This window comes from Taurulus bubalis (genome assembly GCF_910589615.1).
Source record: "Taurulus bubalis genome assembly, chromosome: 16".
Taxonomy (NCBI): Eukaryota; Metazoa; Chordata; class Actinopteri; order Perciformes; family Cottidae; genus Taurulus; species Taurulus bubalis.
In genome coordinates, this window is record NC_136604.1 from 1,680,607 (window position 1) to 1,696,831 (window position 16,225).

General features: G+C 44.8%; 1 protein-coding gene across 1 annotated transcript; it reads right to left on the reverse strand.

Annotated features, from left to right (window-relative positions):
• Nucleotides 1–162: 162 nt before the first annotated feature.
• Nucleotides 163–15,988, reverse strand: sacm1la (SAC1 like phosphatidylinositide phosphatase a; the record flags this gene model as incomplete). The annotated part of the gene is made up of 20 exons (XM_079231695.1): nucleotides 163–299; nucleotides 3,612–3,669; nucleotides 3,842–3,934; nucleotides 4,233–4,326; nucleotides 4,416–4,488; nucleotides 4,596–4,665; nucleotides 4,807–4,945; nucleotides 5,029–5,127; nucleotides 6,314–6,393; nucleotides 6,487–6,555; nucleotides 6,637–6,723; nucleotides 6,843–6,928; nucleotides 7,014–7,115; nucleotides 7,538–7,571; nucleotides 7,646–7,705; nucleotides 8,250–8,399; nucleotides 11,773–11,900; nucleotides 11,983–12,057; nucleotides 13,107–13,204; nucleotides 15,960–15,988. The coding sequence occupies 20 exons, from the start codon at nucleotides 15,986–15,988 to the stop codon at nucleotides 163–165; spliced, it is 1,761 nt and encodes a 586-aa protein (XP_079087821.1).
• Nucleotides 15,989–16,225: the final 237 nt, after the last annotated feature.

The following is a 16,225-nucleotide window of genomic DNA, read 5'->3' on the forward strand; positions in this document are numbered from 1 at the left end:
GCAGATCAGCCTGGAATCCAGACTTGGAGAAGAAGACTACGAGGTATCTGGGTCCAGATACTCCTCTCACACACACACACACACACACACACACACACACACACACACACACACACACACACACACACACACACACACACACACACACACACACACACACACTCAGTCCAGCTTCTCCTTGTGAACCAGTTTGGGGGCATCAACAAAGTCTTGTCCGTTGAAGAGGATGATGGTGGCTGTGATGGCACTAGCAGCGCCCCAGAACAGCACGTAGGCCAGCGTCTCGGTCCACGTTTCACCTGCAAGACACAGTGCAGCCGTTTATTCTGGTTGTCAGGAGCACAAGGAGCCGTCACCTGAAGCTCTGCAGCCGCAGCACTGGGCTCAGTGTGTAGACCTCTTATCCCGTTACCTCAACCCGGCTCCGCTTTTACATTTTAAACTGGCAAATGAATGACCATGACGATACAATTACTGCAAAAAGACAGGAAGAGAAGACAACATAAAAAACTCACTTCTTTAAGTCTGGGAGCTTTATGAGAATATCAAAGTGATGGATCTCAGGAATGCAGGGGCAATACCAACTAGATGGAGCCTGGATCAGGAGCAGGGTGCTCCACTGGTCCGTACCTGGTCCTCAGTGCTGAGGGTTTTTGTTAAGACTCGTCTTAGGTTGCACCAACTAAACTGAAGCCGAGTCTCAACTAGGAATATGTTATCTCTAAGAATAAAGACCATTCTTGACATTGTATTGCTATTTTACCTGTTTATAACTATCAAACACTTATGAAGAGGAGAGGACAAATACACTGATATGTGTCGGCCTACATTGAGGTCCATTAAACCCACAACTATGCAGGTCTTGTCCAGTGTTCCCTCTAAGCTGTGTGCGTGCGCGGCCGCAGGCCAGTCGAAGTGTCTGCGCAATAGATTTTTCAGACCGCGCACATACGATTTTTTTTCCAGGGGTTAAAAATCTTTTTTGCGCCAGTGTTTCTGAGATAGGAGTGAGCCATCTTCACAATAATAAGATCTTTGATGTGTCGAGTCTTCTTGGCCAATCAGCGTCCCGTTTCTCGACATGCGCTCTCTGTACCTCTGCTAGCGCTCTGCCTCCGTTAGCGCCCCCACCCCCGCTGTCCTGAGCGCCACATGAGCTCGGGCCGGCGCTGTTGAGGCTCCTCTTGGCGGGCCCTGCTCCAGCAGCTATAGGCCTCCATGGAGAAAAGAAAGGCAGAGCAGGCGCCCCAGAAAAAGGTCTGCCTAACGTTCAAACATGAGGGGCTAGATGAAATAGTCCAAACTGACACAGGTAGGATGAAACTTTCAGACGTATTTAAATATGAAGAATATGAAGTTATTAAATTGTTTATATAGGCTACCTTTAGGAAAAATGACCCCATGTCAATTTAATAGGCCTATAATTATTGTTAAGCTCTGCATTACCATTTTTCTTTCAATGAAGTTCCACTTAAATGTTGTACCTGCTGAGAAATGACTAAACATCTTTGATGCTTTTATTTTTTATATATATCCTTATCAGTCATAACCAGTCATAACCTCCCCTTATTGAAGTTCAACAAAGATCCTTTAAGTTTAACTAAACTGACTGGTAAAACACCATCATTAAAATGTTCCCAAAGTCCAGCCATTATAAAGGATATTGAATAAATATCAACCTTGTATACATATTGATGCATTTGCTGTCATCTCTTTGAGTCCCCTATGGCTAACGCAGGCTTGTGGTCATTGTCGGCAGGTCGCGTGGTTGCGAATTGCTCACAGTGCTGAAATGTGCGCTCAGAAAAAAAAAAAAATTTGCTCAGTGCTGAAAAAAATTAGAGGGAACATTGGTCTTGACCCCTCCCCTTATTTGTGGCTCCTGGGGTAGAGTGGTCATCCTGTAACCACAAGGTCGTGGGTTCGATACCCGTCCTCCACACAGTTCTCATGTCTGAGGTCCTTCAGCGAGACACTGAACCTCAGAGCCTCACAGCAGCCTGGGCCCTATTTCTCATACCTGGTTTACTGAGTTAGCGGCTAATTGTCAGGATAAGATGACGTAGGTCAGGCTTTCTCGGTTTCTCGAAGCAAGCCATAGCAACACATCCAAAAATTTAAACCTGCTCCCGGGCAGGCTTACTGAAATTCACTGGATAAGCTGGAGACTCCCACGGACAAAAAAGGCAGCTCCCTTCCTCATTGATGAAGGAGCCATATTAGTTATATTAGTTTTATAGGGAGAGAGTTCTTTCAGATCGCCAGGATCCATCCTTTACATCATCATGACTTCCTGAAGTCAAGAAATAATTTATTTAGAGAGCTTCTCGAGCCGCGGACACTGATCACCACAGGCGCAGCTGATCGCCGTCTCAGACACAGACTGTCAGCCGCTGCATGCCGCTGTTCTTAAGTTTATTTAGCGCTTCAGAAACTTATGGATGTGTTGAAAGCACTCATAATTATATGACAGTGCTATTAGTACACCATACATATCATTATTGTAGAACATGATTAAGGTGATCGTGATGAGAATACAGAGAATCACACACAATTTATTTTCACTTCAATTGATTGAATTTCTGATTATGAATCAAACATACGTACTGATCCGCCCATACATATTCAAACTCATTTACACATATATAGTACATGATTCATACCTGCATACAGTACATATATCCTCATAAGTATATATTAATTCATAAATATAATCTGATTGATTTGGGTGATGAAGCACTTCAAATTAGCCGATACATTTTCTCAACACTGACGCATTTAACTTGTCTGATATATTTGCGGCGCTTATGTCTCTCAGAGGGGGCGGAGTTAAAGCTGCGTTCACGGCAACAACGTTGCAAAAACGTTGGAATATTCGCAACGCGTTTGCTGTGAATGACTACGGTCTTGACTTCCTCATATGCCTTGATGATCATCTCCTGCTTCTCATTAGAGAAATAAAAAGAGGTTCCTCTGAGTTTATTGTCCATTGTACTGTTAGAACATGGTGGTGTCAGTGCTCCATTATTATCCCTTCTGAAGAGGAGCGGCGCATTTATCCAGATGACTGACGCCTGGCTAGAATTAACGAGACGTTTCAGCGCGGATCAGCCGTGAAGAAACCCAGATAGCCTGATGTCAATCATCTCGCTAGTTTAAGCTGGAGATTAGGACATTTGCTTGACTTTGTTTAGCCAGGTACGAGAAATAGGGCTCTGATGGTTTTAATGCAATAACATATTATTTAAATAAAATAACTCGCCGTGTCCACACTACTAAGTTTTGGATTTAAAAAGCATATCTTTTGCTACGTTTACACTGAGCGTCCTCACGACGCCAGAGTTTTAGACTAGAGCCGAGACTAGAGTTTAGCGAGGACAGGGCTCTGAATTATGAGAACCCTGCAGGGAAAGAGGCTTGACAGCGACCTAATTAGTAACAAAAAGATTGTCCACTGGCAAAAAAACAAAAACATCGTTTTCATTTTTTGGTTTGTCAAAGCCTCAGGGAGCCGCAGCAGGGGGGCCCCTGGCGGCCCCTGGGGGCCCCTGGCGGCCCCTGGCGGCCCCTGGCTTAACCAGACATGACAACACGAGCAGAGGAGAACTTACCCGCCATGAGCAGACAGACGATGCACATGGAGAAGGCCACCAGCATGATGATGGGCAGCTGCAAGTAGAGCAGCATCCAAAAGGTTACACTTCCAGTCACATGACCTGCTGCTGAGGCACTGAGGCACTGAGGCACACACACACACACACACACACACACACACACACACACACACACACACACACACACACACACACACACACACACACACACACACACACACACTGACCGTGAGGAATTTCCAGTCCTTCTGCACACGGAGAGGAGTGGGCCCCTCAGACTCATCCACAGCAAAGTTACCGAGGAACAGGTCAATGGAATCCTGACGCCAACAAACCAAATGTTACACAGGGCAGCTTAACGTGGTCACGCTTCATGTAGGAACTGGAAATTATACTGTGACAATTATAGTACTTATTATCGCACTAAAGATTCTGCTGTAGTGACGAGTGCATTAACTATTTATTAGATGACAATGTGCTGTTACACTGTGTGTATTAATTTATACAATACATGTTTCTCTTCACTTCAAGGCAGCTTTGTGTTAGTTTAGTCTCCTGAATGTTGGAAGTTAAGTTTCCCACTTATTCCCATGACGATGTATCTACAACACAGCATACCTGTCTGAATCCATCAGAGAAGTTGTTTTTGTAGTAGCGGATCATTGAGTTCCAGCCGTCCATCAGCAGCCCCCACCTGGTCCTCTTGCCCGTCCTGGTGGGGAGAGCAGGTTTGATAAAGCACTGCAGGGAACAACAACACGGTGGTCACCTGATGAGGGAACGGGTGCACCGGTACTGCACCTTGTGAAGTCGGTCTTCAAGGCTCCAGTTCCTGCGTACTGCACAGCGCATGCGTTGGCGTTGTCGGCCCATGCTGGTTAGAACACACACACAGAGAGCAGTGAGGAGACACACACACACACACACACACACACACACACACACACACACACACACACACACACACACACAGGACATTACCATTCTTGTAGATCTTTTCAAACCCCGCCTGTTCTTCAACCCGCTGGCCCACATTCAGAACCCCCATCCTCTGCACACACAGGCACAACACACAGAAGAAGACTTGTGTTACATTCAATAAGCTGCAGCATTCCAAAATAACATGATGTGAATGTATACGTGGGATTTACTCCCCAACTGGGAGAGGCTGAGCAGCAGTGAGCTCAAATACCTGAAGCTGAGACTGCAGGGAGCGCCGGGCCAGCAGGCTCTGGATGACGTTGGTCCGGTCCAGGCAGTCCATGCAGTTACTGCGGAAGAGTCCTCTCTGCTGGGCCACCGTCTTCCCTTCTGGGCTCACCATGAAGTAGCTGCACACAGAGACACGTGGAGTATTCCTGCACGCCGTACAACAACAGATACGAGTCCCGGACAGACAGACGGGTGAAGTTACCCGTATTGATCTTGTGTCTCGGCGACATCATCCACTAAGATCTGGAGGCGGTCCCACCGCATGTGGCTGCACTCTCTGTGGAAGTCGAAGGCCACGTAACTGAGGAAGAGGACACAGCGTCACCGGACCAGCGTCTACAAACTAAACTAAAGTAACTTTCTCCAGGTAGAGGATTTCTCACACCTGGTTTCTGTGATCGGGCCAGGGATTAGAAACCTGGTTCCCCCAGCACTCTGGTGTCAAACTCAAGACATGATCACCATCGTGGACCCGTGCATGGGCCAAAAGAATATCCTGTGCTTTTATTTAGAAGGGCATGTTTAACGCAGCGGCGTGCCGTCTCTTCACGCTCCTCCATGCTGCGTCACAACACGCTTTACCTGCTGAGTTTACAAGGACTATTTGTGATAGTTCACTTCATTCCCAACCTTTTATTTAATGTTTGTGCATGAAAGCATTGTTGAGTCTGTTAAAAAAGGCTGAAGTTATACAATTATAATGTGTATTGTATTACCTCGTGCCCTTAAGATGCACCTTTTCTTTTTTAATTGAGTGTAAAGGGGAATATTTCTAACTAGCTTTTTTTTGTTTTGGCATTCTGTACTATCTCATGTTCAAACTGCACCATCTTCTCATGAAATCAATTTGAGAAGTTGAAAGTGTTCCTTGCATTGGGTCTCAGCTTGTCATTAAGGGTGATGGTGGTCCTGCAGCCAGACCAGTTGAACCACTGCCCCAGACCAGTTGCATGTTCTTATTAGAGTTATGTCCTTCTCAACTGTGACAAAAAAGCTTTGAACAAAGTGAATGTAATAACATGCGTTTGATCTTTGTTATTTTCTTGGTAGTGGACTCTCAGGAATAACTTATTTCAAAACACTGACAGCATGATGACAGAGTCACAGCTCCACCAGTGCAAGGCACTGCCAACATGAAGGAGGACATGTTGGTTTACTAGTGTTCTGACTGAGATGAGACGTGGCAGAGCAAACATCCTCCAGTATGTTCTATGTTCGACCCCCACACCAGCAGAGGCTCAAAGACTGAGTCTAGTCTGACACCTAGTGGTAACAATCGGTACGCCGGTCCAGACCGCTGGTGGAACAGGCTTGACTGGCTTCATATCAGACTGGTTTGAAACCACTGAGGCTGGCCTAACCCTAACACACAGCATGAGAATCAGCTCTTCCAGAAGACACACACACAGTTTCTCTGAGTAGCCTGAAGGAAGTGGTCTTGGTCCATGTACTCAGTGAGCGTAGCAGAAGGCCTGAGGGACACTTACTTGAGCATACCGTTGTTCATGGCAGACACCATCTTGGCAAAGGCCTGCTCCAGTGGCTTCTCTGAGCCCTTCTGGTTCACCTGGGAAAAACAAGACGACACCAATTGGCTTCAGAAGAACTTGCCGATATTTCCTTTCAAAGAAAGAACGTACAGACTGATGCGGCTCCTCACCAGGTTCAGAATAGTCTGCTTCCCATAGATGAGGAACTGAGAATCAAAATGCCTCTGGAAACCATCCATCTACACAACATGTTCAAATGGTTAGCATGTTCACACTCAGCATTAAAAAGCACACAGAAGCAGAAAAGCGCCTGCTCTCACGTGATTGGTGGTTTTGTTGATGACAGGCTTAGGTTTGTATTTGAGGTTGGGCCTCTGACTCCAGTTCAAGGGGATGGAGCCTCGGGTCTGAGAAGAAGAAAGGGACATCTGCATTTCTCAAACTGCACAGAAAGACGTAAGAAGAGCCAGGTGCCAGTGAGCCATGTTCAAATAGTCTTCAACAGCAGGACCGGCCTCACACTTGCCTGTATAAAAGAAGCCTGGGCTCCCTCATACAGAACGATCTGCTCAGTCTCCACAAAGTTGGCTGCGTGGCCTTCAGAGTCGATGCCTGGAGGCAGCAGGAAGAGAGCACACATGAGCAGAGCTTTCATACGCAGCTCAACTAAGAGACGACGTCATTCCACACAGTTCACCTCTCACGTAGTATCTGACGCCGGCCCGGAAGCAGCTCCTCCTGGATATGAGGATCCACTCAAAGATCTTTCCGTTTATACGGCACGGCTTCATTACGATGACTGAGCCAGGAGGGTCAAGGAAACGCTCTGCTCAGGAGCATCATCTGAAGCTTCATCGTCTGAAGCTTCATCGTCTGATGCTTCATCGTCTGATGCTTCATCGTCTGATGCTTCATAATCTGAAGCTTCATCGTCTGATGCTTCATCGTCTGAAGCTTCATCGTCTGATGCTTCATAATCTGAAGCTTCATCATCTGAAGCTTCATCATCTGAAGCTTCATCATCTGAAGCTTCATCATCTGATGCTTCATCATCTGATGCGTCATCATCTGATGCGTCATCATCTGAAGCTTCATCATCTGATGCGTCATCATCTGAAGCTTCATCATCTGAAGCTTCATCATCTGAAGCTTCATCATCTGATCCACCGTGTGGGAGAGCAGATGAGATGCACCACATACTAGAGTCAGAGAAAAGGATACATCCATGGACAACAGGAAGGGCAAATTTATGAAGCTACGGGGAAACAGCGACAGTTAGTCATGACATAAGTAGAAGCACATCAGTGGGTCAACCGTCACATGCGTTACCTCTGGTTGTGCAGCCAGCTCTCTCAAGAGGTTCCCGTTCCACACAAACCTCTGATCTGCCTGGAAACCACAAGGAACACCACATCAACACATTATTCATCTGGCACAACAGAATCAAATGCCTCTTCATCATGAGAGAAACTGAAATAATGTACAGAAATCATAGCGCTTCTAATCAGAATAGCCCTCTGAATCTGAGTCAAATGGAGATCCGCACCCTGATAAAGACTATATACACATCAATCATTTGAGCAGTCATTGAGGCAATCATTTCGACATTGTTGGTACCTTCAGACAGCAATAGTTTGAACTAGGTGTACCTAATAAACTGGAAGCTGAGTGTATTTGTGAGTTTAGTAGGAACCAATGGGCTTAGGGCTGAGAGAAGTGAGGGACTAATAGGCCCTCACTTCTCTCTGACTTCCTGTCTGAAGGTACCATCACAACAGCGAGGCTCATTGATGAGATTCACAAACTCAGATGTGCTACAGACTGAGCACAACCACTAACCCTTCAGTTCCAGAGTCCATTTCCACTGGAGTGAGACAGTCTGTATGACTACCATGAATAAAAGAGTGTGAAACTCTACTGGTGGGTGTCTCACCCTCTCCAACAGACTCATCTCCTGGAAGTCGGGGCTGGTGTTGGCCAGCCGCTGCAGAGTGTGTGTCAGGTCGTAGTCCGTGCAGAAGTAGAAGCCGTCCGTCATCAGCACGTTGTTGATCATGGACAGGAACGTCTTATTCTCCTGGGACTACAGGCGGAAAGAACACAGACGTTTAGGAGACTCATGAGCGTGCACTTTGCAGAGAACTGCATACTCATGTTGTACTGAGCTGTGTGTGGATGCTCCTGCTCTCTAGTGTGGGACAACACTGACACAGCAGCTCTCTCTTGTACAGATGGAGGTGAAGAGCTCCCAGCATGCACCATCATGCAGGGCAACATGAAGCCCAGGACTGCTGTGGCACAAACATGATCCAAAACTGCTAAAACATTCAAGTTGAAAGAGTGGGACTGGGCAACTGTGTAAGATATATCGGTATAATTTCAAACCAGATTCAAACCTTTCATAGTGTCATGTTGTACATAACCTGTGTCTTCTGTAACACACGATGCTCAGCATGAGTGACCAGTGTTGTTTTTGAGGTGGGATGAAACGATCTAACTTTTGTCTGATGCTGCTCCACCAGATGATGTCGGTGGAAGAGCGATGACATTGTAATGGACTCAGACTGCTGGGCCAAACCCGGGATTCAGACACTTCAGAAGAAACTATACAACTCTCAGTGTTTGATGACACAAGCAGGTCACTTCCTGCTTTTCATGAGGATCTCACTCAAATTTGGAAGGTTGGTTTGGAAATATCTTAAACATTTGTATTTATAACTAAACACCATAGCGGTTGGCTTCAGCCTCTAGCATGGCCTGGTTATGAAGCCGTCATGCAACCACAGCAAGGTGACACAACGATCCCTTCACGGAGAAGAGTGGTAAAGAAATGAGAAAGTGCTTCCATCTCAAATCAAGGACCCATCGTTTCAAAATGAATAAGCGTTTGAACAGTAAACCTGCATAGTTAACGCCGACAACCGCGTGACAGGCGTGGCAACAGCAACCAAGACTTTTACCATGAAGCACATCCTTGCTCTTTCCATTAGAAGACCAGGAACAGATGAATAATGCACTGAAATGAGAGAGCACAGTGAGGCTAACGGACCCTGAAACATGAGCTCTCCCTCAGAGAGACTCATACAAGTTGGCTGGATGGAACAGACTGGACCATCAAACAGAACCAGGAACACCATCCAGCCCTACGGTCATGGACCTCATTGGGCAGCCACGTTCAGAAATGACATCATTTGACAATTCAAGTTCCATTTTGACTGCTAGTGGTCACTAATGTAATAATAATAAAAACATCAAAGACCAAAGTTTGTCCCGAAGAGCATTGAGGACCTTGGAGCAGATATAATTGTCTATGAATAACTGAAAGCAGGAAATGACCCGGGAGAAGATGTTTACAAAGAACGTTCAGTTGATGTGCTGCTAGCATTGTGAAGGGCCTTTAATACTAGTTCCATTCTAACAGTTGTTCAGAAAGAAGGTATGATCTTACAGAATGAGTTCATAAAGGCCAAAGTCATTGTTCAAAGTGGATCAACAAATATGAACTATAATTTGTCTGATCTTCAGAAAAGAGAACTCCCACTCTCACTGACTCAGACCAAACACGTCTCATTTCAAAAACACTGTTGGAAGAGAATACAGAACACTGTGGCTCATTTAAAAGAAATAAAATATATCGCTTTTAATAGGAAACCATGAGATTTTATGTTAAAACATGGATACACTTTGGTATTCATTCAGTTTTCATGAAGTGGCTGAGAGCAATGTACTCTGTATAATAATGAGAAACTCTTCATGATATAAATTATGGGCCATAGGAAAAACAAACAAAAGAGGACTGCAATAGATGGAAGATAAGTGTTGATTAATCAGTTCCAATGACTGTATTGCTTTTTGTTCAATCTTTATATGAGTGGAAAGAAAATCCAACATGGTGCTCGATAAATTCATAAATAATAAAGCATCAAAAATTGCTATATTTTGTGAGTCAAATCTGAATCTCCAACATAATCGGTAACATTGTCCTGTCAGGTTAATGTAGTGTTAATGTACTCCAATGCTTTCCTCTAAAGTAGAACAACATAATCATGGATTCTACCTTTTGTTACTATATTGCTTTTTGATTTATTTTATTCTCTTGACTATCCTTTATGGACTCTGAAAGCAGGACTTCAATATAGGACATGTGGGACAGGACCGGTCTTATATGGCATTATGGGGGCGTGATTACACTAACTTAGCCACAGGTGTGATTCCTCATGTTTACTCTGGTCTACACAGGTGTGATTCCTCATGTTTACTCTGGTCTACACGAGAGTGAATAGGAGTGAAGCTGCTGGGCCTGATAGCATTCCTGATGTCATCACTGATATTTCCGTCATATCACTGTCACAGGAGAGAGTTCCACCTGCTTCATCCTTCCTGGACCTAAAACGTCTATTCCAGTCTAAATGACACTCAGCCCCATTGTGATGAAGTGCTTCGAGAAACTGGTTCTCCAGCATCAGAAACAACCTCCCAGCCAGTCTGGACCCTCAGTGTACCGTTCCAATGTAGTTGCGTTAGCCGCTGACTCTGACTCAGCTACATCCCTCATGCTTTAGCCCCTTTACTTGTAACTATGACTTGGAGTCTTAACGAGGACGCTGTGTGAAACATGTCATGGTATGTTCATTTGACCTTCACAGTGCTGCGCTTGAAGAGACAATGCTAGCAAAGTGAAAAAGACATATGGTCAGCCAGTATTTAGCCCGTGTTTTGGGCTCCTCTTCATTCTGTATCCCATTCAATATGATCCAACTCTCTCAACAGCCCACATTTAAAGTCATTGCTGCTAGTCAGAGTTGAAACACAAAGCGTGAACATTTGCAGGTAAAACAAGGTAACACGCACCTGAACTTCATCAACTGAAGCACACGTGCTCACCAGTTTAACACCAGTCAACTGCTTAAGACAAGTCCTCCAGCCTGCATGTGCTACCATGTGACCTGACTTGAACAGATGTCTTCTCTCAATCAAATCTGATCAAACCACACCCACCCAGTCCAGATAGTATTATTAAATAACATTGTTGCTTATTTAAGCAGAAATATTCCATGCTGCTGATAAATATTTAAGCGTTTGAAACCAAGCTGTCAGGATAAAATACATACCAACATTTTGTGAAATACATGTCAGAGTCAGAGGAGTTTCATTTGACTGTGTCCAGTCCAGAGATCGGTCCTGCAAGAGTTTGGACTTGAACAGAGGAAACTGCTAGCGAGGCCAGCTGGGACTAAGTTCAAATATGTGTGTTTCTCTTCTGACAGAGCTAGCACACTCAAAGTAGTTTTAAAATAACAGTGACGCCAGGTTGTACTAAAACACCGCCTGCATGGAAATGGATAAACACCAGCACCAAGATGTAATAAAAGGTGAATCTGCAGCTCATTTCTAAGTGGGGTATTTTCTACAGAATCATTGTCTTTTGCAGCTTTGGAGAGAATAGTCTTGCTGACCTGAATCTCTGAGAGATGCAGCACAGTCTTCTTATAAGAGATCACGTCAAAATCCACAGCCTTCCACACCGCGTGGCCCAGGAGGCTGCCCACGTTCCTCTTCCTGGTGATGACTATCAGGCACATCCCTGTGGTGAAGTGGGCGGTCACAGCTGTGTTACTGCAGGCTTCAAACACATGCCGAACAAAGCACCGACAGCTGGGGCCTACCTGCTACCAGGCGGATGGTTCCCATGATGCCGCAGATCGGTCTGGTGACTGCTGAGGGGGGGACGTCTTTTTTACCTGGGAAAGAACCACAAGGTTCAAAAGGTCAAATTTACATTTAATCTGTATTCTCAACTTCCTGGTTATGGGATTCAACTATTACATGCAAGACAGGTTGATCAAACAAAAGAAATAATATACAATGTGCTCATATCTTTTCCTTGATAGTGAATAATATATGTTTAACAATAGTCCAAATCAAAACTACCATATATTTATTCATCTTCAGAATTTTAACCTTTTCAATGCCATTTTGGTTTATCCATTTTGTATTAAAGACAAGACAGAGAATTCATTTTCAGTCTGGCTTTTAATTGAGTTTTATTTATTTTAAATCCTACCTCTGGTGTTTCCTCACAGTATGTATATTAATGATATTTGTGCTGGCGTTTAATCAGTTTTTTGTTTATATAGAAAGTCTGGTGGAAAACAGTAACTACATTATTAAAGCCAGGGGTATACAATTAAGCAATAAGGTACTCGAGGCAGTACTGTGTCGTGCAATAATGTACTGTTCAAGGGAGTTGTTAGGCCCGACGCACAGCGGCGGGCCGGCAAACCCTTGAACACGCATAATATCATATCACATGATTTTATACTGTGACGTATTATAGGAGCTGATGTTGAATTTCAAATCCTTGCCAAAATGTATATAATATGCATAAAAACAGCCAAAATTATTGAAACATGTAAAGTCTAAAAGTCCCTAGTGAGGATTGATGATGATAAATCTACCATCAAGCTACTTCAGACAGTATACTAGACTCAGAATAGTAGACTCAGAATGTCCCATCATGCCAACAATAGTTCTCATATGACGCTCCATACAGATATTTACTGTATGTTGAAATAGAGGACAAAACTCTTTAAGAGTATGTTCTCCTTTCTGTTCATAAAGCTAGAACATGTACCACTGAAGGCTAGCTGTAAGGTACATTCCTTCATATTTTTTGGAGAATAAATGTATACGCAGCCAGTACGTGGAGAGTGAAACCAAAGCGTAAAGCTGAAGGTCAAAGGGGTGAGACGTGAGACACCAGAGGGAACGTGTTTCGTCAGACTTCTACCTGTGAGGGTCATTTCGTTTGAGACCCTGTCGATGGCCAGCACAGCGTCGGCCCCCTCGTCACAGGCCTCGATGAAGAACTTCTCTGGGGTTGTGTGCCTGGGAGAGGAGAAGGGATGAAGTAACATGTTGACTCAGGGTCACCAAGCATCACAATGTGCAGGAGGAAAGGCTTTGGGACTATTTCTCTTAGTCAAAAGTAGGTTTCTTCATTGTTACACTTTTTTTATTATCTGTTCACACTTTTATTTGTCTTGATGAATTCAATACATTTACATTTCCACAGCAGAGATTCCTTCTGTAAAATATAAGACACAGATTATCTTTCTCATATACGACAGTCAGGATATAGTGATAGTTTGAGTAAACATGTTTTCAATAAAGTTATCAGCTGCAGCTTTAAATGGAGCAGAGATCAGCTGGAGTGAGCCAGCTCTAAGTCCCTGCAGCAAGAATGTGACAAACCCCACCCCACAGGCGTGGAGGGCAACAATAGGGTTATTGTTGCCCTCCACGCCTCCACCAACACACAGTAGTGAGGCTGTTGAGGGAGCGCTCCCAACTGTCACCAACAACTTGTAGACATGACACTGGCTTGAGTTATCGTCACAGTGAATATCCTGATGCTGGGGTTGATTTAAAAGCTGCACCGTCATGTAATCAGTCACAAAGGCTCATTGTTGTACTGGAGACCCTCTTGGAAGTGAGGTAAGCTAGACGCTGAGGTCATGAGTCTGTATTTAACCACGCCAATACATGAGAGTTTCTGTATGTTTGAGCTCCCTGCAAAATGGTCTAAATACTGTTTAAGGCACACAATGCCAGGGTGTGTCAGGCTTAATGCTTAGAATGAGCCTCAGAGTCACCATGTGATGGGCGTGTGACAGCAGCATGAACACAGTCTGATCCGGACATGAACACATGAACACAGTCTGATCCGGACATGAACACATGAACACAGTCTGATCCTGACATGAACAGAGTCTGATCCTGACATGAACACATGAACACAGTCTGATCCTGACATGAACACATGAACACAGTCTGATCCATGATCCTGACATGAACACATGAACAGAGTCTGATCCTGACATGAACACATGAACAGAGTCTGATCCTGACATGAACACAGTCTGATCCTGACATGAACACATGAACACAGTCTGATCCTGACATGAACACAGTCTGATCCTGACATGAACACATGAACAGAGTCTGATCCGGACATGAACACATGAACACAGTCTGATCCATGATCCTGACATGAACACATGAACACAGTCTGATCCTGACATGAACACATGAACACAGTCTGATCCATGATCCTGACATGAACACATGAACAGAGTCTGATCCTGACATGAACACATGAACAGAGTCTGATCCTGACATGAACACAGTCTGATCCTGACATGAACACATGAACACAGTCTGATCCTGACATGAACACAGTCTGATCCTGACATGAACACATGAACAGAGTCTGATCCGGACATGAACACATGAACACAGTCTGATCCATGATCCTGACATGAACACATGAACACAGTCTGATCCTGACATGAACACATGAACACAGTCTGATCCATGATCCTGACATGAACACATGAACAGAGTCTGATCCTGACATGAACACATGAACAGAGTCTGATCCTGACATGAACACAGTCTGATCCTGACATGAACACATGAACACAGTCTGATCCTGACATGAACACAGTCTGATCCTGACATGAACACATGAACAGAGTCTGATCCTGACATGAACACATGAACAGAGTCTGATCCTGACATGAACACATGAACAGAGTCTGATCCTGACATGAACACATGAACAGAGTCTGATCCTGACATGAACACAGTCTGATCCTGACATGAACACATGAACACAGTCTGATCCTGACATGAACACAGTCTGATCCTGACATGAACACATGAACAGAGTCTGATCCGGACATGAACACATGAACACAGTCTGATCCATGATCCTGACATGAACACATGAACAGAGTCTGATCCTGACATGAACACATGAACAGAGTCTGATCCTGACATGAACAGAGTCTGATCCTGACATGAACACATGAACACAGTCTGATCCTGACATGAACACATGAACACAGTCTGATCCATGATCCTGACATGAACACATGAACAGAGTCTGATCCTGACATGAACACATGAACAGAGTCTGATCCTGACATGAACACAGTCTGATCCTGACATGAACACAGTCTGATCCTGACATGAACAGAGTCTGATCCTGACATGAACACATGAACACAGTCTGATCCTGACATGAACACATGAACACAGTCTGATCCTGACATGAACACGGTCTGATCCTGACATGAACACATGACCAGAGTCTGATCCGGACATGAACACGGTCTGATCCTGACATGAACACATGAACAGAGTCTGATCCTGACATGAACACATGAACACAGTCTGATCCTGACATGAACAGAGATATGTGCAGGGCGGTAGGTTTGGTACAGAGAGCTCTTTACAGCTGACTGAGTCACGTGATAGAATAAAGAACGTCACGTTGACATTCCTGAATTGAAATGTCAAGATGTCCTGATTTCAGATGAGCCACACAGCCAGCAGGGTAAACACTGTGTGTCAGGAGCGGGCACAGACAGGAAGCAGGTTCAGAAAGATGCCAACGTGTTTTCTTCTCAGAGTGAGAGAAACTCCGGCTCCTGTCCGGCCCAGCTACTAGCCTGACCCGGAACCCGGACATAGCCGGCCCCGCCGCTACCCCGCTGCTCTCCCTCTCTCCCGGGTCTGTCATCACACTTACTGAGCGAAACATTTAAAAAAGATTCACTATATTATATGTACTTACAAATTATATCTCTCGTAGGCGGTCGCCATCTTCGCTCCGTCTACCTGACCTCAGTGTGACGACGGCAACAGTGGGCGTGGCTTCTGTGTGTGTTGCCAGGTGCGAGTTGTAAAACCCACAGTCCGGTTTACCCGAGAGAACCTGGCATCCACGAGGCTAACGACGGGTTTACTTGTAGTTTAATCACTGCGACACGCTACCCGACCTCTGCATGTGGTACAATCACCACGAATACTGAAAACTAGCCAATGCATAGCTTTCTCCTG